This window comes from Vicugna pacos, chromosome X (genome assembly GCF_048564905.1).
Source record: "Vicugna pacos chromosome X, VicPac4, whole genome shotgun sequence".
Classification (NCBI taxonomy): Eukaryota; Metazoa; Chordata; class Mammalia; order Artiodactyla; family Camelidae; genus Vicugna; species Vicugna pacos.
The window spans coordinates 31771657-31797669 of NC_133023.1; the positions used below are offsets into that span (position 1 = coordinate 31771657).

A 26013-nucleotide genomic window follows, 5' to 3' on the forward strand; every position below is an offset into this window, starting at 1 on the left:
TGTTGTATTTTATATACACGTTAAGCAAGAAAAAAGTGTTACAGTATGTTTTAGTGATAAGTTCTTACTTTAGTTTTATTCTAGCTTTAAGAATTCAGAATTTTTATTACTTGTAGGTGACAGGATTTTGTATCAGGAAAATCAACTGAGAAGCAAGTAAGTAGTTTGAATATGATTACCGTGCCAAAATAAATCTATTTAATTTTCACATATTTGTGGATTTCCCACATTTCCTTTGGTTGAATTCTGATTTTATTCCACTGTGTTCAAAGAACATACTTAACTTTCCACCCTTTAAGTTTATTGAGACTTGATTTATAGCCTAGTTTATAGTCTGTCCTGGATGGTGTTCATGTATTCTTAAGAAGACTGTATATTCTGCTGTTGGGTAGAGATCTATAGACGTCTGTATGATCTAGTTGGTGTTGTTAAAGTCTTCGTTTATTTTTTGAACTTTTTCTTGTTTTTACCTATTATTGAAAGTGGGGAGTTGAAGTCCTCGGCTGTTACTGTTGAATTATTTCTTTCCCTCTCCTTCTCTGTCATTTTTAGCTTCATATATTTTGAGGCTTTGTTAGGTTGTATATATATATTTATAATTGTTGTATTTTTTTGATGAACGGACCCTTTTATCGTTGTAAAGTGTTCCTCTTTATCTTTAGTAATTTTTTTGTCTTGAGTCTTTTTTCTGATGTATAGCCACTCCGGCTTTCTTATGGTCGCTGTCTTGCATGATGCCTATTTTTCTATCCTTTTACTTTCAACCAGTTTATATCCTTAAATCCAAAATCTCCTGTTGACAATATGTGGTTGTCTCCTATTAACAGCATGTGGTTAGATCTTTCTTTTTAAATCCAGTCTGTCCCTGCATTTTGATGGAATTTTATGAGCCATTCACGTGTAATGTCATACTGATAGAGCCGGGTTTTTCTTAATATTATTATTATTATTATTATTTTCTTAATATTATTCTTTTCTTAATAAATTTATTGAGACATTTACATAACACATCATTCACTTAAAGGGTGTAATTTAATGGTTTGGGGCCTATCATTAACTTTTTAAATTGTGTTAAAATATATATCACAAAATTTGCTGCTTTAACCATTTTAAGCGTACAATTGAGTGACATTATTTACATTCAGTGTTGTACATCTTGTCATCACTATTTCCAAAGCTTGTTCATCACCTCAGGCAGAAAATTTGGGACAGTTAGCCAGTAATTCTCCATCTTCCTTTTCCCCCAGCCCCTAGTAACCTCTACTCTCTATCTGAATTTGCCTATTCTAGATATTCATATGAGTGGAACTGTACAGTATTTGTTCTTCTATATCTGGCTTATTTCACTTAGCATGGTATTTTCAAGGCTCAGCCGTGTTGTAGCAAGTATCAGAACTATATTTCTTTTTAATGACTGAAAAATATTCTACTGTATGGATACACCACATTTTGTTCATCAGTTGATGGACATTTGGGTTTTTTCTACATTTTGACTAGTAAGAATGCTGCTGTAAACATTCATGTACATGTTTTTGGTGTAGATGAATGTTATGTCTCTTGGGAAAAAAATATATATATACACACACATAATGGAATGACTGGGTCATTTATTAATTCTATGTTTAACTTTTTGAGAAATTGCCAAGCCATTTTTCAAAGGGGCTGTACCATTTTACATTCCTGCTAGTGTATGAAAGTTCGAATTTCTCCATATCCTTGCCAACACTTGTTACCTGTCCGCTCTTTCTTGGGGTGGTATAATGTACATAAGATGAAATTTACCATTTTAACCTTTTTAAAGTATACAGTTTTGTGGCATTAAGTGCATTCATGTTGTTGTGCAACCATCACCACCATCCATCTCCAGAACTTTTTCATTTTTCCCAACTGAAATTGTGCTCATTAAGCACTGACTCTCCATGCTTCTCTCCCCCTCAGTCCCTGATAACCATCATCCTACTTTTTGTCTCTGAATTTGGCTACTCTGTATTCCATATATAAGTGGAATCATACAATATTTGTCCTCTTTTTTAAATTTATTATTGAGTTATAGTCAGTTTACAATGTTGTGTCAATTTCTGGTGTACAGCACGATTTTTCAGTCATACATGAATATTCATATATTCATTTTCATATTCTTTGTCCTCTGTTTAAACTTTGTCATCACATTTTCCTTTATTTTTAAGCATGGTTTCCTTTAGGTTTTTTTTTTTTTTTAAGCATACTCATGATAGCTGTTTGACCCTGTCTTGACTTAGTGCTAAGTCTGACATGTGGATCTGCTCAAAGTCAGTGTCTTTTGCCTGCCTACCACCACCACTGCCACCACGTATGGGCCATACTTTACTGTTTCTTTGCATATCCTGTAATTTTATTTATTGTGAAAACTGAACCTTTCATATAATGTAGCAAATTTGAATGCTGATTCCCCTCTACTCCCCACCCCTAGGACCTTGTTATTTGCTTATTTTATTTGTCTAGTGACTGGCTAGACTATAAAGAAATTTGTTTTCCCTGCATTTCCCTGCTCTTCAGAGAGCAGCAGCCTTAGTTAGGCACAGTCACCCTGGGATGACAGTGGTTTTAGCAAGGCTTTGTGTGTTTTGTGATATCTCTGTTACGCTGTCTCCCTCTGTTGACATCACATGCACGTGTTAGTCTCACTAAATGTTGTCTGATTGATTTATTGTTTTAGGTGGTGCCATGGGATTTAATTACCCCACAGTCTTAGCCAGTTCAGTTTTCCTGCTTTCCAAGGAATAGTCTTTAAGGTTTGTTTTGACCCCAGAAGGCTCTTCTAAGCTGTCTCTTTCCCTCCTTCTTTCTGGTAAACTGCTAGCTAGTTTAAAGTTTAGCTTGTTGCTCTCTTGAGACAACCAGCCTCTTAGTTGCTTAATTACCTCAGTCTCCATTGTTTTCTAGTGAACCCTCAGGCACGAACTTCCCTGTTCTCAAAGTCAGCTCACTTTGAGAGAACTTCAAAGGTCTCTTACGGCCTGTTTTCCCCCTTGGATAAAACCTTTACACCATTGCTTCAGAACTGCGGTGGAACCGAGGCCCGCTCCTGTCAGTGACACCCTTGCTTCATGAGCAGGGTGTTGGGTGGGAGCAACAACCTCTAGTCTTCTCAGCTTGTCTCTCCTTATGTGGAACCTCAGTCCTGTGAATGAGATGGAGTGAGTGCCATAGGACCACATTATTCTTGGCCTGCTGAACCTGGGACCAAGCTTTTGCTCAGCAAGTGGGACCTGGATGGAAGAAAAGGGCCCCAGACTTTTGCCTGCAATAGAGCCTCTGCAGCTCAAAGTTGAGGATGATGAGAAATGCTAGCTGCCTTCCCCTCCTGGGGAGGTGCTTGACTGGGGGCTTAGGGGAGAGAGTCCCATGTTCTTGATGGCACCCACCTGGAATGGAGCTTCTGTCCACTGAGCAGGCTCAGAATGCCACACAGACTATCTGTTCTGACAGATATAGTAGATTTTCTTTAGTAAGTGTTTTGTCATTTGCTGTTTACCCTTAGGATGATTTCTAGAGGCTTCAGGGGGGTGTTTTGGTTGGTTTTTTTTTTTTTATGGTTTTCACCACTTACAGTTGTTTCACTGGGGAGAGTGTCCACAGAGTTTCTGATGTCATTGTTTCACAAGTCATTTTTAATTTAAAATTACTCATTGTCTACAGCCATTTAAAAATTCATATTTGAGGGGGGAGAGTATAGCTCAAGTGGTAGAACTCATGCTTAGCATGCATGATACCTGGGTTCAATCCAGTACCTCTTCCAAGAATAAATAAGTTGACTTAATAACCTCTCCCGATCAAAAAATTTTTTTTAAAAATAATTTTAAAAAGTTAAAAATCCATATTTGAGAATGCTTTGGGAAGGATGCTGAAATTATTGAAACTTTTATGTACATATGAAAGCTTCCAGTACCCTGATTATGTACATATGACTTTACAGACACTTAGTATGGAGGAGTTTTGAATAAAGGTAGCCATTTACTAAGCACTTCTAAATGAATAAATTTCTGCTGCTGCAAAGAGTTTAGAATGCAGGATGCAGTTCTGATACGATGGCTTCTAGGGAGTTATCCATATGAAGTAGTAGTGGATGCACATAGTGATTTAGTGACAAAAAATTAAGACTGTGTGTTTAATAGTGATAATAGCATATGGGTATTTATTTAGCTCAAGTAATATATTTAGATTTAACAGAGATTAATTGGTCATCTTCATTTGCATTAGTCTGAGTTATTGATTGCATTTGAATCTATCTAGTACTAGAATCACACTGGGGCTGGGGTGGGGGGAGACTTGTGCTTAATATAGCTGACTTGGCTGGTTTTGTGCATAATTTATGATAATAATGTGATAAGAATTATGAGTCCTATTCTAATGATAATGGCAGTGATGGTGGAGCTAGAAAAAAGAAGGCCTTTACTCTTGAGTATAGGCTACATTTTAAAATTGCTTAGCGATATTTAGGTTAATAGCTGTGGACTCAGCTGTTGAAAATAACTTGCTGCATTTTGAACTCCTTAACATGAATTCTCATTTTCCCATTGAACAATAGTTTTTATAACATGGTTTTGGATTATGCCATATTTCTTAGAAATACAGCTATTATACTTTAGAAGAAAATTCTGTGATGTGTAGCCATTAATGGTGAACATAAAAGAATACTTAAGTAGGTGAAATTAAAAATTAAGTGAAAATTTTAGTTTTATAAAACATGTTCCTACATCACAAACATTTTGATACTTCATCTTGAAGATGTGGATATGGTGAGATTAATGGTAGATTTTTTTCCTTATTTTCAGACATCATTAATACATGGCATGGTAGTTAAAGCTGTAGAACCCTGGAGCTTGTACTCCCTGGGTTAGAATCCTGACTCTACCACTTTGACTGCCTATTCACTCTGTCCCCGTTTCTGAGGCTTGTCAACTCCGCTGTGATAGTATCGAAATTAGGGAATGAGAAGTTAGGGCTGATTGTGAATGACTTTAAACAATAGTACTCATGGAAAAGGTAGAGAGGAGAAAGCCACTAAAGGTTTCAAGACTGGAAGTATTAGAAGATTAATTTAACAATTATGTACTAAACAGACTGGTAGTGTGGAGACCATCCAGGATGCCGTTCAAAATTGGAGTCTAACCTGAGTGGGAGTGGAAAAAAAAGTTGGACACATCATAAAAGAGGAATTGATGGAGATGGGAAGGGAGAGGGTTCGACTTTGTTGTTGATTTTACCTCTTCCCTCTTTTTTATTATTTATTTGTTTGTTTCTTTGTTTTGAGTGCCCACCTATCATATGCCAGTGAATCCTTGGGATTCAGTAATGAACGAAGCTCATACAGCTTCTGCCCTTACAGAGCTTTTGTGTTTTGATGGGGAGAGAAATCATCACACAGATGCTATGAACGAAAACTTCAACTTGCTCTGAGAGCCTCAGATAGGAGTACTTGATGAATTCTGAGTAAGAAGAGTTGAGGGCTGGTGAGTCAGGATGGGCAGAACTAAGACTGCTTTTGCAGAGGCTCCAAAGTCAGCATGGAAAGTACATTTTGAAGGAGCAACAAGAAGACATTGAACTGGATGGAGTTAGAATAGACTTTGGGTGGGATGGTTGCAAGATGAGGCTGAAGTGGGGTGTTCGAGGGCCTTGTAGACCATTAGAGAAGTATTTTGGTCTTCATCCTGGCCTTTGAGGATTTTTAAACAGGGCTGTGACATGATATGGTTTGCGTTTTAATAAAATTCAAGTGATCATTTCTAATGCAAAAAAAAAAAAACATAACTGGAGAGATGAGCACAGCCCTGACGGTAATCATGCTTTTAAGAGAAAGATCAATCTCTTATCCTTGTTCCCCCCTTTTCCCTCTTAATTCTCCCCGATTCAAATTTGGAGAGAGAAACTCAACTCATTTTGATGACCAGTAAAGGAAATAATTTGTTGGAGTTTTGGACTTGGTTGTTGTTGCTTGTCTCTCTCCTTAATCTGTAGTGTTAAGTTCTACAAGAACAAGAGTTGCCTGCTTTGTACTGCCATATATTCCCTTATTCCTCGAACAATATGTGGCCCGTTGTAAATGCTTAGCATATATCTCTTGAACGACTGAGCTTTGAGTTTTTATTTAGGCATCTTTTATTTTTTGGATGAAGAGAGAAAAATTCAGAGAAGGAACTCTTTACATATTCTAGGATCATTTATATGGAGTTAAAAGAGTTTCAGGGTGCTGTATAAAAGGAGAGATTCTGGAATATAGGGAAGGTTTGAGCAGAGATGGAATAATGACGCTGTAGAGAAAGGACCATGCTTTGTCCTGGGGGTTTCTCTGGTACTAAAGCCCTCCACTTGACAGCTGCTCTAGAAATTTAGTTCTGCAACATTTAAAATAAATATAAATGGTTGTCACTTACAGAATACTAGGTTACTTAATACTCTAGGTTGCCAACCTTTATCCAGGTAAAGATGATACTACCATTTTGGAAGATGTTGTTATGCCAAGTTTGAATATGAAAAAATCCTGTGTGTTCTAAAGGCAATCTAATATTGCCAATTTGGTTACATTTTGTATTGCAGAAAATCCAAGATGCATTCTGGTAAAATCTGAATGAAAAGGAGGGAAAACAGTGACCCTTAGAGTACATTTGTTTTTCTAAAATAAAACACTAAGCTTTATGTGAAGCTTAAAACTTCATACAGTGAATTTTCACATTGTGATTTGTTGAATTTTAGCATTCCTACAGGAAATGGTTGTTACTGTGTAAAATTTTAAATGATTTGAATAATTATTGAGTTGCTGGGTTCTGTGTAGGATACTGCTGCTTCGACTAGGTAGAAAGCTTGTTCTAACCCTGCTAAGAATGCCTCAGTATGTGTGACTTGGAAAATAAGCTCCTTTAGAACCTTGAGGCTACTTCTTGAAATAAGTAAAGCAGTATGATATTCCCATCTCTTTCTTCCACTAGGATTGAATGAGATTTATTAAGAAAGGTAGCGGTGTTACTATTGGATAACTTAGTTGAAACATATCCTGAGAATTTTTTTCTATTCAGATTTTTCCAAATTATATCTGAATACATTATTTTCGAAGTCTTAGCTCAAATATTCAATAACCCTGCACAGTACATTATAGGAAAAATAAATTTTTTGAGAATTACTATGTGTTTGGTATTTGTGAAACGCTTTTACTGAAATAATTTTCATGGCATTTTTGTGGGTAGCATTATCTCAGTTTTAAAGACCTGGAGAAATGAGAGTCGTCGTTACTGGCCTTTTAAGACAGGCAGTTTGTAAGTGGCAGAGGTAGGATTTTTGAACAAGAGTTATGTTTGAATCCAGAAGTTATTTTTAATTGCTCCATACCTATGTCTTGCTCTTTATCTCTCAACCTAGCACGCTGAGGAAAAGGTATCCAATTCTTATGTAGTGGTAGAGAGATGGCTGTTAAAAATAGCAAAATAGAATATGCCATGCTGAAACCTGCTGTACCTGCCCAGCAGCACTGGGAATCTAAAAATGTGGAGAACTTAGTCGTAGAGGAAACTGAGAAACCAAGAGGCAGAAAGATGAGACTTTATAAGGGATAGGGATGGCAAGCAGCTTTGAGGCTTTGCCAATGGAATTTTCTGCAAGAAGCAGAAGATGATTTAGTTTTGTGGTCTGAGAGAAAGGTACTTTGTTTGGGGAGAGGTTACAGACTGCCACCTTCTCCATTTACCTTAAAGTTACTTTGTTTAAAGGAATAGTCCCTTTTGTCTGGAGCAAGAAGCAGTTGTTTGACTATCAGTTAATTGTCAGTTAGTAGAGCATTGATGATCTGTGGACCAGACCTTCTCTCCCTTCTCCCCCCCCCCCCCCGCCCCCGCCACCAAATGTACATATTCACAAAGCTTTGTATGTAATTTTAGGGGATTTAATCTTCAAACCTATCCATAGACCTCAATTAAGACCCACTGGCTTAAAGCAGTTTTGGTAGCTTAACACGCCACAGCTGTATGATGAGAGAATGGAAGGGGGAAGGGAAGACAGAGGCTTTTTTTTTTTTTTTTTTTTTTTTTAAGATTTTTGGAGGAAAGGAAAGAGCAGAGGTTGAGGGTGTTTTTTTTTTTCTTCTTCTTCATTTCAGTAACAAAGATTCAAGTATATTTATAGGCTAAGAAGGAGGCACCTGGAAAAAGATTGAGGAAGGTGACTGTTGGAACATCATCCATTGAGGATCATAAGCAATGGGATCATGAGCCCAGGTTGGGGGACAAAAGGAAGAGACTGGAACAAATTTGTAGTAGAGAAGAGTATTGTTGAATTGGTTAGCTAATATTCTGAGGGGTAAGAAAAAAAAATACGCAATTTCGCAGCCAACCAAAAATGGCTAAAGAAAATGATAGGTGGGTTTTTCCAGGTTTCTAAAATTGTCTACTTCACATAGAACTTCTTGTAATGTAGGGTGTGTAAAAATGGAAAACAAAAGTGAAAGAGAGGCTATTCAATCATGTTATCTTTTAATTGTTTTTCCACTTTACATATTAAAGATTTTTCTGTTTTTAGCTTCACCAGTACCTGATATTATCAGTCTTAAACTTTGTTTATTACACCAATTCGATAAGTGAAACAAAGTCTTGTTAGAACTCCCATCTCTGGGTTAAGTGATTATATTTAAATTTGAGGCAAACGTGGACTAAGTGGAAGTGTGGTTGCCTTACTTAGAACCAAATACCTATAAATCAGTCAGCTAAAGTTTTCAGTCTCACGGCCCATTAGAATTGGTCATAAGGGAGATTTTTTGAAAAGTAATTTATTCAGTCTGGAGAGGAGTTTGGACATCAGTGTTTTGTTTATTTAATTGAAGTATAGTTGGTTTACAATGTTGTGTTAATTTCTGGTGTACAGCATAGTGTTTTAGTTATATATATATTCCTTTTCACATTTTTCATTATGGGCTATTACAAGATGTTGAATACATAGTTCTCTGTGCTTGGACATCAGTGTTTTTAAAACCACCTTGGATGATTTTGCTATGTAGCTAAGGATGAGACTCATTGATCTAATGAATATAGCCTATAGAATTGTGGCATTCCTCTATACAACTATGCTAGTCAGGTAGCAAAGAAGAATTCCATTGTTAAACAGTTGGGATCTATAGTCCTATCATAGCTCTGGAAGTGCCTGTGGCCAAAACCTTGCCAAAAGTGGAGTCAAGGTCATTTGGCAAAATAGGTTGTATTGGAGGACTAGTATACAGTTTGAACCCTCTCCAAAGAAAAATTCCCCCAACGTTTTAAAGTTTCTGTTAAAACCACTTGTAAGCTTGTTTAGAAACCATTTATAATATAAGCCCTAATACCAGTGATAAATGTTAGTTGTGCAGTCCTTTCTGAATTGTTTTTAAAAATCAGATTTTATTATTTGGTTTTTCTTGAATATACACATTTTTACAACATATTTAAAGCATTAGCAAATTGAAGACAGTTTTTAACCACTCCATAATTGAATCAAAAGGCAACTTAATAAATGTATCTTGAGAATGTATTTGGAATCCCAGAAAGAAACTGAAGTATTATATCATACTTGTATGTTTTCTTACATTAACAGCTAATGTACCATTATCAGTTTATTAAGTTGAATAGAGTATTAATGAAACATTAGCTTTTCACTTTGTCCTCGCATTTATATAGCCACCTTCTCCTGACTAGGTTCATTGGTAATATTAAGTTTGAACAGTTCTTTAATTGATGTTTTCATATCTAAAACAAATGTACTTTTTTTCTTCTGCTTGTAGGTTATGCAATGGTCTCTGCAAGATGGTTTATTCTTGAATTGGAGCTTTTTAAGACTGACAAATGCTGGTACTTCATCTTCTATAAGTGGACTATAATTTCTTTTTTCAAGACAACTACATAAGCAGACAAAATTGCAAAGATCTGCCCAGTGTCGAGTATGACAGCCACGACTCGTGGCTCTCCAGTAGGAGGGAATGACAGCCAGGGCCAGGCTCCTGATGGACAGTCTCAGCCCCCCCTCCAACAGAATCAGGTACGACGTTTAAGATACTAGTTAAAGCTATGTTGGTGTATCTATTATGGGATACTAAATAATGGAGCATGTTCTGAATAATTTGTGAAGTAACCATAAAACTGTTTTGAGGAAAATAAACAGTAAGTCTTACACAGTAGCAAGGAACTCAGGTGCTGTATAGATGGTGATGCTTGAGTGTGTAGTTTTTTTTTTCTGGTGCTTTATCCTATCAGTCATCATTAAAATTAAGTATTTAAGCCCTGTGTCAGTTCTGGGGCAAAGCATTAAATCGTTCGATGTAGCCTACAGTTAAGAATACGGACTTTAGTCATATTGCTTGGTTCAGATTTCAGCTCTGCACCACACTAGTTTTATGACTGGGTAAATTACATGACCTCTAAGCCTCAGTTTTTTTCAGCTGCAAAATAAGGATAACAATAGTGTAACTACTTCAAAGGATGATTAAGAGGATCAAATGAAGTAATGTTTGCAAAGATCTTAAAATAGATTGTGGTATCAAGATTTTATGTGGCCTCAAAACTCATAGGGTAATAGCCCCCCCTTTTTTTTCCCTATTCTCTGGATGAATTTGTGTAAGATTTAAGTTATTCATCATTAATTGTGTAGAAGATTTTACTGGTGAAAACATCTGGCCTGGGGCTTTATTTGTGGAAAGGTTATAACTACAGATCCAACTTTTTTTTAAATGGGATTTTCAGGTTTTTGTGTGTGTGTGTGTGTGTCTTTTTCAAGGAATTTGTCTACTTCATCTAGATTGTCAAATCTGTTGGAGTAAAGTTATTTATAATATCCCTTGTTATTATCTTTTTAATGTCTTAGGGTCTGTGGTAACATCTCCTTTTTTATTTCTAATACTGCTAATTTGTAGTCTCTCTCTTGATTACGCTTTCCTAGGGATTTATCAGTTTCATTAAACCTTTTTCCAAACCAATTTTTGGCTTTAGCCCTTACCACCCCCCACTTCCTACTTTGTATGCTTTTACCCTTATCTCTTGTTCCCTTTACTTCCTTTGGATTTGAATTGCTGTTCTTTTTCTCATTTCTTGAAATGGAAGTTCAGAAAATTGATTTTCAGCCTTTTTTATATTGAGATATTAAACTGAATAAGACAAACATTAAAACGATGTTTAAGATATTAGTTAAAGCTATGTTGCAGCTTAGAGGTGAATTTGTAGCTAAGGTACACGAATGTGAATCACAAACTTGCTGCTTACATTTGGTTCGTGTTTATGTAGAATTCTGTACGGATAAGTTTATCGGTAAAAATGTTGTTATTGTAGAGTACTTACATTTGTCATTTGGGGAAAAGTTCTTACTGTCCAGCTATTTATTATAGATTAGATATTCTATTACAAGTATGGTAGGAAAGAGCTGTGTGTGTGTGTGCATGCGCACACCCTCTTCCTTCCCCTCCTTTCTTCCTCTCCCTCTGCCATTTTAGAGAAGTGAGCAGGTCAGGTTTAAAATTTTTTTTTCCAATTAAATAATGTCAACTTTACTCCTTTTCCTCTCCAGTTCCCACTTTTCAGACATGTAATGCTTAAGTATATGGTCAGAAGTCTTGGACAAAGTTGTTAAGTCTCTGCTGTGTCATAAATTTGTTAGCCAGTATTTATGTTTTTTTAAACATAGTCAAAGGTTTGTGTTGGATGCCAGAGATTTCTATTTTTAAACCAGGAGCTTGTAGTTAGAGTTCCAGTATCTTTTGCTCTATCTTTTCTATTTTATACCTGCATTGTGTTTGGACTTTTAACTTCTTTTGCAATGTTTGTCACTTGCATGGCTTTAGATAAAAATTAAACCTCTAACCATAATTTTATTTTAAGGTGTGCTTCATAACTCGTAGAGCTCTTGGGTTTGTGATATTCCACTTAATATTGTGTCTGCATTATGTCCTCTTCCTTCAAATAGCTTTTTACGTTTTTGAGGATGAGTGATAATTAAAACAATAAAGGAACAGAATAAATTACACTCTTAACTATCTGTAGAGATCCCTTCTTTCACTTTGTTTTTCTCTACTTTTTAATTTTAAGATTTTTAGTTATTTCACAAGATTTGACACTTTTTGGACCAAGAAAAAGCAACCATAGCATTAATCACTAAGGCTTACTTTTGTAATATGCTTTTTTCGTATTGGCATAAAGGGAATTTTTAAAATCAGATTTTTCACTTAATATAGAAAATCTTTTAAAAAGGGTGTTCCCAGAGAGAATTTTAGGCTCTAGTGTATAGTAGAACTCAGTGATAAATGAAGCAACCTTGGCCCAAGCACTGTGGGATGAACACTCGGGTGCCGCTAATGGGAGGATGCAGACTTTCTGGAATAGAATTTGGCCATATATATATCAGTATCCCTAAAAGAAATAGTTTATACTGTTGTAGTAATTGTATTTCCAGGATCCTCTCCTAAGGAAAAATTGAATTTCAACACAAAGATTTATATATAAAAGAGTCAGTATATTTCTGTTTATGTTAACAATAAAAATTGCAAATACCAAATGTTCCTTAAATTTGTTTAATTCATTTAATACTATATAAGCATTAAACAACCCTAAAAAAGATTCTTAATAATATAGGGAAATACTCAAATGTTGAATGGAAAAGGATAGGCTTAAGCAGTTATAATCCCAATTTTATTGAAAATTTATACATATATAATAGGGTTTTTTGTGGGGTAGGCCACATGGAACAAAAATTGTAAGGAAATAAGAACATGTCATGGGTGTTTACCTGTTTGTGTGGTATTACAGGTGCCTTAATTATTATTTTTGTCTCTGTGATTTCTGAGATCACGTATATAATACATAAATACCGGGGAAATGGGGCTTTTTAACAAATAGTTAAAGCAGACTTCTAAGTTACATACTTGAAATGCAAGTATTTCTGTTGGGCTTCTAACACTTGAATTCTGTGCCGTGGATTCTTTTGCCTTGAGACTGGCCCTGTAGCACCTGCATAGCATTCGTATTTACTTGGAAATTGGCTTTATGAGTTCATATATAAACTTTGTAAGTAGAACGTATTAATGGTGGTATACCCACTTGTCTTCAGTATAAGTGTTTTTTAATGCATCTGTCCAATAGGTGCTAAAGTGGTAGGGAAAGGAACCTTCTTTAAGAGGGCCATGAACCTGCAGTGGGTAGAGAATTCAAGCTTAAAATTTAGATTGGTTTCAGTTTGAAAGAGAAAAATTCCCTCTGCTTGAAAGAGAAAAATTCCATCTGTTTTCAAAATTAAGGGTAAGGGTCATAAAAGTTCATTCACTTAGTTGTGAAAATATTATGCACAGCTAAAGTGGGGGGGGAGAGAAAGGCATGCTGAAAATGGAAAATGAAAGAGAATAAAATTAGCCATATTAGTTGAAAATGATGTGACTTATTTAGAAACTACAATCATGAAGTTTTAATAATTGGATAATAGTTTACTAGGGAGATTATGGAATATAATTTATTTTTCCCTTTCAAATTGAAAAATAAAAGTTGTAAGTCAAATTTTTTAATGTGTGAAATGTGCAATAATTTCTGTCATGACAGGGCTCATATAATAGAAAATGTAAGCAGAGAAGCAGTATACACTAGATAAGAACTAGACCTGGATTCAGATCCTTACCACAGAGTTGGAGCTGTGTGACCTTAGGCTAATTACTTACTGTCTGAGTTCGTTTTTTAATAGATGAATTAAGTGGCAGAAGAATACTTTCTTAGGTTGTTGAGGATTAAATAAAATTATTTTAAAGCACAGTAGCACAGAGACTGCCTGAAACATCACAAGCTTACAATGATCATATATTCTTTAAAAATTTGTTATTTCCCCCTAATCTGTGTTGGTATTTGAATTATTAGATGTTGTACATATGTTATTGAAACCTAAATCTGGAATATCTGATTTTTAATTAAGACTTCATCGCCTGATTCTTCCAATGAAAATTCCCCGGCAACTCCCCCAGATGAACAAGGTCAAGGTGATGCTCCACCACAGCTTGAAGATGAGGAGCCTGCATTTCCACATACCGACCTGGCAAAGTTGGATGACATGATCAATAGGTGAGTTGGTTTTTTGGTTTTTGTTTTTGTGTGTTTTTTTATGTGTGTCATACACAGGAAAACCAACAGTTTTTTTTTTCAGTGTAGTGATTAGTAGTAAGAAAAGAAAGAGTAAATAAGGATGTCACAGTAACCATTCTGCCTCCTTAATAGCCTTAACATCATAATCATTGCCATGTACTTTGCAACCCATGGTTATTAATGGATTTAAAAAATCAAAGGGAGTAACAATGTCAAAGTGTTCAAATTAATGATGATGACCCTAGCTGGTGTGTTTCTAAAGTGGAACTGTATGTGTGGTTTCCATTTTTTCTTACTGGCATGTGGGTTCCTGGATGACTTTAATAATTTTTACATGGCCCTGAGGTAAACCAGGTCGCAAGGAGATTGAGTTCCTGAGAGTCTGCCCCTTGTGAACCCTTGACTAGTCTGAGGCATTTAACCATCTCAGCTATTTGTCTCTCCTGATCTTTATCTCAGGCTAGTTCAGAGTATAAATGTTCATACTCGTAGTACAAACATTCATCAACAACCCTGCCGCTGCTTTGATTATATGGAGGAAGACTGAGAAAGTGAAAGTTTAAGCTTGTGTGCAGAGGAAGGAAAAGATTTAAAGAAGAGAAGGGAAGAGTGTCTTGGGGAACTCCCACATGTTTGTGATCTTCACCAAGCTGTGGGGTCATCAAGTGAATGCTCGGGAGGTGTGACGTATCCCCCCAACCCCCAATAAGGAAAACACACGCTTATAGGCACTTGCCTTACTAAGTGTACTAGAATATTTTGTAACTTGTTTTCCTCACTTTATTGTGAATATTATATTATTAATATATTTAACTCATTGTTTTTAAAGGTATATTTGAAAGAACACTTTTTTTTCTAAGGGTAATTTAAAAAAAAGTATTTTGTATAATTTTTTGGAGGAGGGAGAGAATTAGGTTGGTTTGTTTGTTTATTTAATGGAGGTACTGGGGATTGAACCCAGGACCTAGTGCATGCTAAACATGTGCTCTACCACTGAGCATACCAACCCCCACCCTCCCCGAAAGAACACATAAAATGTGATTCTGGCAGGTGCCTGTAGTAATGGTATACAATGAATTATAGTCAAACAGACAGACAAAAGATTGTATGAAGTTGTAATGTCCCTGACCATTCGCTATAGCAGACATATCATAGCAGAAAGGGGTACTGTTGTTGCTTTTTGACTTTTGTCTGGTTTTGGTGATTGTTAATAAAGTGTACTTCTTATGTGTCTTCAAGGACAAAGTTGCATGTTAGCAAATCTGTAGGGGAAGAGAAGCACAAATGATATTTTTTATGTAAATAAAAGCAATGAGAAAGGGTGGTATACATTTGTTTCTAATATAAATCATGTGGTCATGGAGCACTTTTATCAAAATGGGGGTTTTTGGAGAAGTGCATGGATTGGGTGGTAGTGAGGAGGAAGGGGTAGGAAAAGGGTGGGCTCCCAGATGGTTGAGCTGCTGCCACTGGGACCAGAGAAGGCACTACCTGGGTGTATACTACATCCTTTTTGAGGGAAGAAGGGTGCCTCTGGAGTCATAAAGACTTGGAGACCTGTGTCTCACTTAACCTTCAGGAATAGTTGATGAATTACGATGAATTGAGGTAGAAATCAGTCATTTTCCACCTAAATGTTTTCTTCTTTGTGAGAAAGTTGAAGACAACTACAAGGTTCATCATGATGTCTCCTTTAACCTGAATTCTGAAAAGAGCACTTTCCTATGAACTCTAACTATAGGTATCTATTTAAGTGACATTTGAATATTACAGTAGTTTTATGTTCTGTTATTAAAATACTTTTGTTTTTCCCTTCTCTCATTGCTATATCTTTTGACATTTCCTTTAAAAATTATTGTTTGTAGAGGCAACAGATGGCGCTTAGTCTCACAAAGCACATATTCTGCCAAATTTGTTATTTAACACTTTAATGTTATTTTAATGTTAATATTTAATAGTTTCATGGTGAGGTGAGTAATTATAATTAATAACTCATTTATAGTGCCTCAACCAATAAACATCTTTTTATATTATTAACACTCTTAGACCTCGATGGGTGGTTCCAGTTTTGCCGAAAGGGGAATTAGAAGTGCTTTTAGAAGCTGCTATTGATCTTAGTAAAAAAGGTAAGTTTAAATGGTGTTACACTTTTCATAATGTATGCGTCTAGATACGATTTCACTTCATCCCTGAGGACTTCTGTATATTCCTAGTCTAGAACTACGCTTTCTTGCTATACTGTATGATTTGTACCTAGGACAAGGGTTAATATCCTGAGGACAACCTTCAGGGATGTTTGTAAACTCTTTCAAGTTATGCATAAAATTCTTATATATTCTTATTTAGACTGCCTAGCTTATGTGTTGATTATTTTTAATACACAGAAAAGGTTTGAATTTTTCTAAAAGAAAAAAACTTGAAAGATGAGGTCCTGTGTTTTTTAAAAAATAAGGCAGTAAAAAGGAATCATGTTTTTACTCTTGTCTAGAAGTCTAGCTTGGCATTGGAATTAATTTTTTCAGTGGCTTTGGTCTTCTTTAGGTGCAGTTGAACAAATGACAGTAACATTTCAATTTCTGAAATAGGGTAGCCATGGATGTGTTCTATCGGTAGGCATTATCACAATTATAAAAATTACTGTCTTTAGTACCTTGCTTAAAAGTCTGTCTCATTCCATGGCAAGGGTAAAATTTCCTTTGTCTTGGAATAATTACCCTCCTTCATTTAAAGAATTTGGCTTTATGCCTTATTAATCTTGTAAAAACAATCTAGTGAACTATGAAAATGCATTATCAGATTACAATTAGTTTCCATTACAAATTTATTTCTTTCATTTACACATTCATTAATTTAGCAAATTTTTGAAGACTTCTGTCCTAGGTGTGTTTTAGGTCCTGACTATACAATGATAGGTAAAAACACATAGTGGTATTTCCTGTAATATCATTGACATTCACTGGACATGCACTTTCTGACCTGCTCCCTTATTTCTCTGGGACTGTGGTTTATTTTAATTTTAGGCAAGGTTCAGATTTTTTTAAAGTACAGCCCTGGGTTTGAATGTCATCTCTTTTGTACAGTCAGAATCAGATAATGCTTTAAATACAAGTTAAATGGCTTTTCATTTTGTCATCAAGAGTTAAAGATTTTTTGTGTGTGTTTTGGGGACACGTGGCTCTGTTGCTTTTCTGAAATCAAATGAAATAAAGCGAAGATGTAAAAAGCATAGATTATGAGATTGTAAAAGAGACTAATAAAGAATATAATTTGTCTTATTTGATGAAATACTTCTGTAGACTAGTATAAAATTATTTGATGTTAAATAGATAATTTATAACCAAAATGAGATTTTAAAAATGGTTGTGAAACGTCATTTTATTAAGTTTTAAGGTTTGTTTTCAGAGTAAAATACTGTGAAGAAATTAGATTCCCTATCACGTGATACTCATAACTGCTTTGTGTTTAAGGTCCAGTATCATAATTTGAAAAAATTTCAATTCATCTTAATACTACATGCCTTAATGTACTTTTATACAGTTAAGTAATTTTGAAATTCATTGGAGATGATTTTTGTTTCTGAATCAGTTACCTTTTTGACCTCTTATAGATAATGCTGTGAGTTTTTTTTCAAAGCTAGTCTGCATTTGTTAGCTGTTCCTGAATATTTTACAATTGTTACCTTTTATCACATCATTGGACATTGTAAGACAATCAGAGAAATACTTTGTTTACATTAATTCTTCCCCCCTTTTCTTAGGCCTTGATGTTAAAAGTGAAGCATGTCAGCGATTTTTTCGAGATGGGCTAACAATATCATTCACTAAAATCCTTACAGACGAGGCAGTGAGTGGCTGGAAGTTTGAAATTCATGTGAGTCTAGCACTTGAATTTTAAAAATCAGGTTCACATAGTGATGACTGTGAGTGTTTTCTCATATATATATATATAGTATATTTGGTTATTTATTTGATCCATTAATTGAATTAAATTTTAAAATGAGAAATCTTTAAGATACTTCTTATAAATTATAATTTATGTTGAAGGAAGCATGATCATTTAGAATGAGTGTGAGGTTTAGAGTTAGAAAACATTGGTTTAATCTGCCTCCTTGGTTTTCAAGTGCCTTATGACTTTTGGCAAGTCACCATATTTATTTGAAAATATGACAGTGTCAGTTGTGAAATGCACCACTCACTTATTTTATGTACCACTAAGGAAAGGAAAACACCCAAGATGGGGAATCTGTTATCTGGGACACAAAGAGTCAATGCAGAAAAATAAACTTAACATATAGAAAGAGACACCAAATAAACCTCCATGTCTCAACCTTGGTACCTGGCAGCGGCGGGGGAGGGTGGGCGTTGGTGGTGGGAATCTCCTGAAAATTTAAACCACAAGCCAGATTTAAACAATTTTGAAGCCTGAATTCAAATTATGGTTGTGATACCAAAAAAATCTCATGGAGAATTTAAAGTGGCTTCAGGTTGGTGGTTTCCCCAAATTACTGTCAGAAGTCAACACAAATCTTCTCTACATATACCTAGTCTAGTACTGTGCATAGATTGTAAGATACAATAAGATTCCAGAGACCTTAAAAAGTAAAAAAAAAAAAAATGTGCATTTTAGATTGATGAAGGACGGTAATTACTGCAAGTCTGTTTCTTGTTTATAGTATGGAAATATGGTCATAAGTTGTGAAGTAGTTGTTTTTGTGCTCCATTAACTATTTCTAAAATATAACCATAGCATACATGTAAGTTTACAACTGCAGAATGGAAACTTTGGGAGTGGTATCAGACTTTAGCGTTGAGGCTTACCACACTTTCTCCATCTTGAATAATTGATGGATTGTTTAGATTTTAGAATTGTTCCTTCTAGTTCAAAAATTGCATAGAGAAATTTGCCTTTCATCTCTGGGCATAGAGGAGTGTTAACTTCATTTTGTAAGCCACTGCAAATGGCTTTTGAAAGTAGGTACTATATAAATTATAAAGTAAATGCTAATTTGTCTTTTTAATACATCAATTTGATCCCAGTATTATTAAAATTAAACATAGCTCTAATGATCAGTATAGAAAAATTGAGAGATCATTATTAAGATATAATTAATTGAGATTGGAAGATATTTCTCTTTGGAATTGCACTGTTTTGATGTCATTAATCACCTTTCTCCTTTTTATAACAGAGGTGTATTATCAATAATACTCATCGCCTGGTGGAGCTATGTGTGGCCAAGTTGTCCCAAGACTGGTTTCCACTTCTAGAACTTCTCTCCATGGCCTTAAATCCTCATTGCAAATTCCATATCTACAATGGTACACGTCCATGTGAATCAGTTTCCTCAAATGTTCAGTTGCCTGAAGATGAACTTTTTGCTCGTTCTCCAGATCCTCGATCACCAAAAGTGTGTTGGTTTATTATTTTCAAAGCTAAATATTACAGTTGTTTTACTGTGCTACAGAACTTTAAATCGTCTGAACCTCTTGTTAACATGGAGAAAAGTAGTTTCATATTGCTCTTAAAGGGGTTTTGCATTACTTTGTGTTTTGGGTTTGTTTTGTTTTTATTTTTAAATGTTTTTGGCTTTCTCCATGTAGTTAGTTCCCATGGTCTTCTGCCCAGCCTCTTGGGAGAAATACTCATAATTTGGGATAGTATAAAATAGAACATATTTTTCCTTTTAAATAAGATTACAGCAGAAGATTACTTCTTTGACCAGGACCTGTCTAGTATGTCATAAAAGTAAAACTATAAAAATTACAAATGAAAGCAAAATAGTAAAACTTAACAAATGTCAATGAAATATATATATATAGTAACATAAATTCTCCAGTGTAAATTTTCTCCAGTGTAAAATTTTCTGTACCAGCATAAATATAATGTACATTTAGAAAAATATATCCCTAAACTATACTTCTGCTAATAAATATTAATAATTAGCCGTATAAAGCTTTTAAATTTCAGAATTTAGGGAGACATTTTTAATCTTGATAGACTTGTTTTTAAAAAAATAGCCAGGAAAATTTGAATTTATATATACAGTGCTTGATTTATTCTGTTAAAAGTAGAAATCATCAAAATATATTGAACTTAAAGCTGAGATTTTCTGGTATTTCCCAGGCTTCATATTGTTGCCTTGACTGCAAGGCTTATTTTTGAGTAAATCAAATCATTATTTAAATAATGGCAGTCTCCAAAATATACCTGTTTATTTTTAATTTGATTTTAATTTTACATATAGGCATGCTGTTAACCATACAAGCAATTTCCAATTCCAGCTGTGTTGTACTTGCTATCCCTTAGGGAAGAGGTTGAAAGACAATTCATACTGTTGCATCGGGGTACCTCTAAGATGGGAACTGGGTATATTCACATGAGTCAGCAAAAAGCATCAACCAGCATGTTCTAATTAGAATCAACAAATAAATGCCAGGGATTAGTTTTTAATGGATAGGTCATTCTTGGGCTTTAAGATTATTTATTTATAGGGAAGTTTTAGTTATTTACAACTGCAACATAAATTCAAACACTATCTTAGGTTACCAAATACCTTTTTTTTTTTTTTTCATTTTAAAGAGTCTTTTTACCCTATTAAATTTTTAAAAATATATTTTCAGATAATAAGGTATTCTCATATGGTGGGATCTCTGAAATAGAACCATGGCTTCTAATTCTTGTTCACCAACTATATTGGTAAAAACAGCTATACTCTGGTGATCTAATCTGTATGGCTACTTATGCTTTTACAGACAGGATTACTGTGAACAATATGCAATATTTTGTGTTTTTTTTCTTTACATAATAATCTTTTATTGAATTTCCTGTTTCTAGAATGTTTCAATCAAGAAATTACTTCAGATAATACTTTGTTTCCCCACAAAAGCAGGAAGTTAACTTTTTTCATTAACTGTATTGCAGGGTTGGCTAGTGGATCTTCTCAACAAATTCGGCACTTTAAATGGGTTCCAGATTTTGCATGATCGTTTTATTAATGGATCAGCATTAAATGTTCAAATAATTGCAGCCCTTATTAAGTAAGTTATGTTTTAAAATGGATCTTTGGTGCATTATAGAAATTGCTACTTTATTGCTTGATTAAAAATGGAGTTTCCTTTTTCAAATATGGTTTCCTCTTATCTTTAGCTGGTAACTTGGACTTTCTAAAGTAATAGAAATAATCTGAGTTCAGTCCTAGTTTGAGTGTATGAAATTGGGTATTAAAAGAGATTTCTGTCTTGTTTATTTCAGACCATTTGGACAATGCTATGAATTTCTCACTCTTCATACAGTGAAAAAGTACTTTCTTCCAGTAATAGAAATGGTTCCACAGTTTTTGGAAAACTTAACTGATGAAGAACTGAAAAAAGAAGCAAAGAATGAAGCCAAAAACGATGCCCTTTCAATGATTATTAAATCTTTGAAAAATTTAGCTTCAAGGGTTCCAGGACAAGAAGAAACTGTAAAAAATTTAGAAATATTTAGGTTAAAAATGATACTTAGGTAAGATACTTACCTCTTGAAATAATTAATTATGTGAATGTTTAGAATCATACTTAACACTGAATTTCTTTTATAGATTATTGCAAATTTCTTCTTTCAATGGAAAGATGAATGCACTGAATGAAGTTAATAAGGTGATATCTAGTGTGTCATACTACACTCATCGGCATGGTAACCCTGAGGAAGAAGAATGGCTCACAGCTGAACGAATGGCAGTAAGTCCTTTGATTCTACTTTCATGAATAAGAATCTACCTAAGGCAAAAATGAGAATATCTCTACTTAAAGTTAATACTAACATTTTAAAGAAAATTCTGAAATTGGGAGGTATTTGGATTGACCTACAACTGTATTGGTCCTGAGAACTTTTGTGATGACATCGTTTATTATCTGATATATTTGGTGATATGAGTAGCTTAGCACGTCTTTAATAAACTTATTGCTGAATGCAGGTGTTCTGAAGTGATTCTTAGCTTGGGAGGGGGTTGGTTGAAATGGAGTAAATGAAGGTGATTTGGGGAACAGATTGGGTAGTATGGTACCTATTGAATGAAGTGGCTTATTCATTTGAATGATTCCATTTAAAGATTTAAAAATAGGAAATACTGAAATAAGATATGCATGAATTAGTGTTTTATCATCATTGTAAGAACTTCACTTGAGCACTTATTATTTCATTTTGATTTTGAAAGTTTAGGAAACTTTATTTACCATAGATACTTACCTTTATTGTAGTTTAAAAATGAGTAAGAATGTCACTTAAATATTGGTTGAATAACTTCAGCACATAATACTGTCTGACTGTACTGAGGAGACATCTATAAAAGAACTGTCCTTGACCTCAAGGAGGCCTCAGTTTAATAGGGAAGACAATGATTAGAATGTGATAAAAAGTTTGTGGAGGGTGACTAGACATTGGCCCTGTGTTAGGCGTTCAGGTGGTAGACATCTGATTTTGTTTATGTGATTTGTCTGTCCACCTTGTGGAAAGTCAAGCACAGAGCTACTCAGAGTGTGGACTGAGGTCTGGTTCTGGTCCTTGAGCTGTTGCCAGCCTTAGATGAGTACAGAAAATAGCATTAAGTGTTTAGAAACTTTTGTAGTAATTGCTACATTTTAGTTGTTTATCTGCCAGCAACAGATTGGAAATAAAAACAGACCTTTACTGGGGGAGGGTATGTATCGCTCAGTGGTAGAGCATGTGCTTAGCATGCCTTAAGGTCCTGGATTCAATCCCTAGTACTTCCATGAATAAAACAAACAAACAAAAACAACAACGAAAGGAAAAAAAGGACCTTTACCAGCTGAGAAGTGTGCTTCAATACTGTAAAATCATAGTGTGGACTATTACCTTTATACTGAATCATGAGTTAGTTTTCTTCTGTTGGTTTAAATATTAAATGGCTGTCAAGCAGCATAGCATAGTGTTAATAGAAACACAAACTTGAGAAGCTTGCAGCCTTGATTCAGATTCTGGTTCTAGCACTTCCAAGCCTGTTTACTTTTCTGTAATAAGATAATATAGCCCTAATTAGGATTGTTTGGAAAATTAAAGAGCTAATGGTAAGCAATACTAGTGCAATTGGTTAGTAAATAAAAGCAAAAAATTAAAAGAGTGACTTTTCATCCAAATCAAAACTGGTATAAGGAATCTAAAGATCCTAAAATGGGTCCTATATCTACTCCACCTAAACCATGGTGATCGAAACATTTAAAGAATAATTTTCTGAGTAAATGCTGGAGTAGAATCTTTTTTAATGATTTTATTATTTCTAATTCATGGAAACATTTCTGTATGTGCAAAGTTAAGTTCCATGAAATTATTGTGTCGGGTTTTTTTTTTTTCATAATTTTGTATCAAAAGAACATAAGCATGTTATATTAGTGCATTATATTCTATGAGTTTTTAAATTCCTACTAGCATTTGAAAGTGTGAACAATACTTTGTGTGTTTTTAAAAGCTTTGAAACAAGTTTTTGAATTCTGTTTAGGAATGGATACAGCAGAACAATATTTTATCCATAGTCTTGCGAGATAGTCTTCATCAACCACAGTATGTAGAAAAGCTAGAGAAGATTCTTCGTTTTGTCATCAAAGAAAAAGCCCTGACTTTACAAGATCTTGATAATATCTGGGCAGCACAGGTAAGGAATTTAAGATGGTGGGTATTTGGTTTGTAAAAAAAAATTACCAAAAACTAAAGAAATATAGTAGTTGTAATGAAATGGGATGAAGACTTGCATTGTTTGAATTATAGTATAGTTAAATGCTTATTGTTTACAGAAATCCTGTCAAGAATCTTTGTGAAATAACCAATAATATTTTTCAAATAAAAATATTACATCACCTACTGTATGTATTTGGTAAAAGTTGATAGTTTGTAGGTAGTTTTAAATAAGAGGCGAATAGTAAAATAATAAGGAATGTATTGAAAGAGTGTAAGACATCTGTAATTTGTTTCTTCATGAACTTAATACAGAGAAAACTCCAGTGTCAGGAGAATTAAATCACTAGATTATTTATAAAAGCCTGTAATAATTCAAAGGACTAATAGTTTATAGAAGAATAAGTAACCTTTTTGGTTTCAGAGCTAGAAACTATGTGATTCCTTTGATTATCTAAATGAAAAGTTTCTGTTCATGGATTACTTGGGAACTACTGGTGAGTTCTGGATTACAAAGCTTTGTTTTTTGAATCTGTAGAAACCAAGAAAACACTATTTTGCCTTTGAGTGCTTATGATTCCAGTTTTGAAACTATCACTAGTGTGCCTTATTCTGTCTGCAATGTTAAAATTGGCACGTTAAAGTCAGTAAACTATAATAAAAGTTTACATGAATTCCTAAAGTCTACACTAACCATATATCAGGAAATTAAGTTCTCAGGTTTTAGATGGCAGTTCTAAAACATTTTAAATGTTAGGAATTTTCTTAGATTACACAGTTAGATGAAGGTCATGGAAACACTTTATTAATAGTTGTCTACAGGCAGTATATGCTACTTATTGCTGTTCAGATTTTAGTATGCTGTGGTTTTCTTTGGTTTTTCAATAGGCAGGGAAGCATGAAGCCATTGTGAAGAACGTACATGATCTTCTGGCAAAGTTGGCATGGGATTTTTCTCCTGAACAACTTGATCATCTTTTTGATTGCTTTAAGGTAATAGTTAACATAGTGCAATTTCATTTGTCAATTTGGATTTCTTTCCCCTAGAAGTTTGTGTTTTTATTATAGCTTATGTGAACTGTAGGACTGCAGGGAAGGATAATTGGTTGCAATGAAAAATAAAAGAGTCAACAGCAGCAGATTACCAATACCTTGGTATCCTGGGGTGATACGCACAGGCAAATTGGAAGTGTAACTCATGGACTTAATAGAAATGTAATTCATAAGGTAGCCCGAGAGACCACAGTCTTATCTACATTGGTGCATCATGTACTTTTTAAGGCCATATTGTGTAGTGGTCTCTCTCCAGTTACTAGTATTGGTTTGTAAAAGCCAAATGATTGGTGAATTTGTGGATCAAGAACACAAGACCTTATGGCAGTGTTCACAAAGGGGCATTCTATTTAACAACTGGCGTTAGATCATGAAGGTGTCTTGTTAAAAATAACAATTTTACTGACTACTGGTGGGAACGTAAGTTCTCCATCCACTTAGGAAAATAGATGGGTGTTTCTGGAAAAGTGTAAGATTCTTATGACTCATTGTTTGACTTCTGAATATATGCTCTAGAGAAACTCATGCATATGGGCATTGGTGTACACGTTGAACATTTGTAGCTGAATTATTTGTAATAGCAAAAAATTGCCATGTAGGATGGATAAATTGTGAAATGTTCGTATAATGAAACACCTCACAACAATGAGAATGAGCAAATTTGAGCAACTCAGCCACAACGGTGAGTCTAGTGAACAGAAGATTGAAGAAAGGAACACCAAACTTCATATACCTTGATTGCATTAAATAAACTTCAGAAATAGACCCAGCTACCTTCTGCTGCTTAGCATGTGTTATTTTTGACCTGGGTAATAGTTATATAGGTGTTTACATTATGTACTGTAATGTGTATATTTGTACCTTTCTTGATGTGTATTTCACAATAGAAGAGAAAATACCAATCACTGGCTTCCACCCACGACTAAATCTGAGTTGGTAGGTATGGGACATGGGAAGTCTGTATTTTAAGCAAAATTCTCAGGTGATTCTCAAATACTTTAAAGTTGTGGATCACTGGCCTGTGGAAAAATTAAGTTTGAAGCACATCAAAGGCAGCTAAGGGAATTATATAATCAATGATCACGGGTACTATAAAGTTTATTGCCATTCATTTTTAATCTTGAGATGAGGGAAGAAAAGAGAGGTTAGTTGTTAATTACATTCTCTGGACCCCCGTCCCCTCTTCTAACAGTGAACT

General features: G+C 34.6%; 1 protein-coding gene across 4 annotated transcripts in view; it reads left to right on the forward strand.

Annotated features, from left to right (window-relative positions):
• Positions 1 to 26013, forward strand: part of USP9X (ubiquitin specific peptidase 9 X-linked) — a 113604-nt gene that overhangs the window by 18756 nt on the left and 68835 nt on the right. For all 4 annotated transcript variants that reach the window (XM_031671291.2, XM_015245713.3, XM_031671293.2 and 1 more), the window contains exons 2-11: positions 9779 to 10032; positions 13933 to 14078; positions 16146 to 16225; positions 17857 to 17969; positions 19285 to 19503; positions 21018 to 21133; positions 21348 to 21599; positions 21676 to 21814; positions 23590 to 23742; positions 24651 to 24755. In XM_031671291.2, the coding sequence (XP_031527151.1) occupies positions 9937 to 10032; positions 13933 to 14078; positions 16146 to 16225; positions 17857 to 17969; positions 19285 to 19503; positions 21018 to 21133; positions 21348 to 21599; positions 21676 to 21814; positions 23590 to 23742; positions 24651 to 24755 (1419 nt within the window). In that variant the 5' untranslated portion in view covers positions 9779 to 9936. The remainder of the gene's footprint in view (positions 1 to 9778; positions 10033 to 13932; positions 14079 to 16145; positions 16226 to 17856; positions 17970 to 19284; positions 19504 to 21017; positions 21134 to 21347; positions 21600 to 21675; positions 21815 to 23589; positions 23743 to 24650; positions 24756 to 26013) is intronic.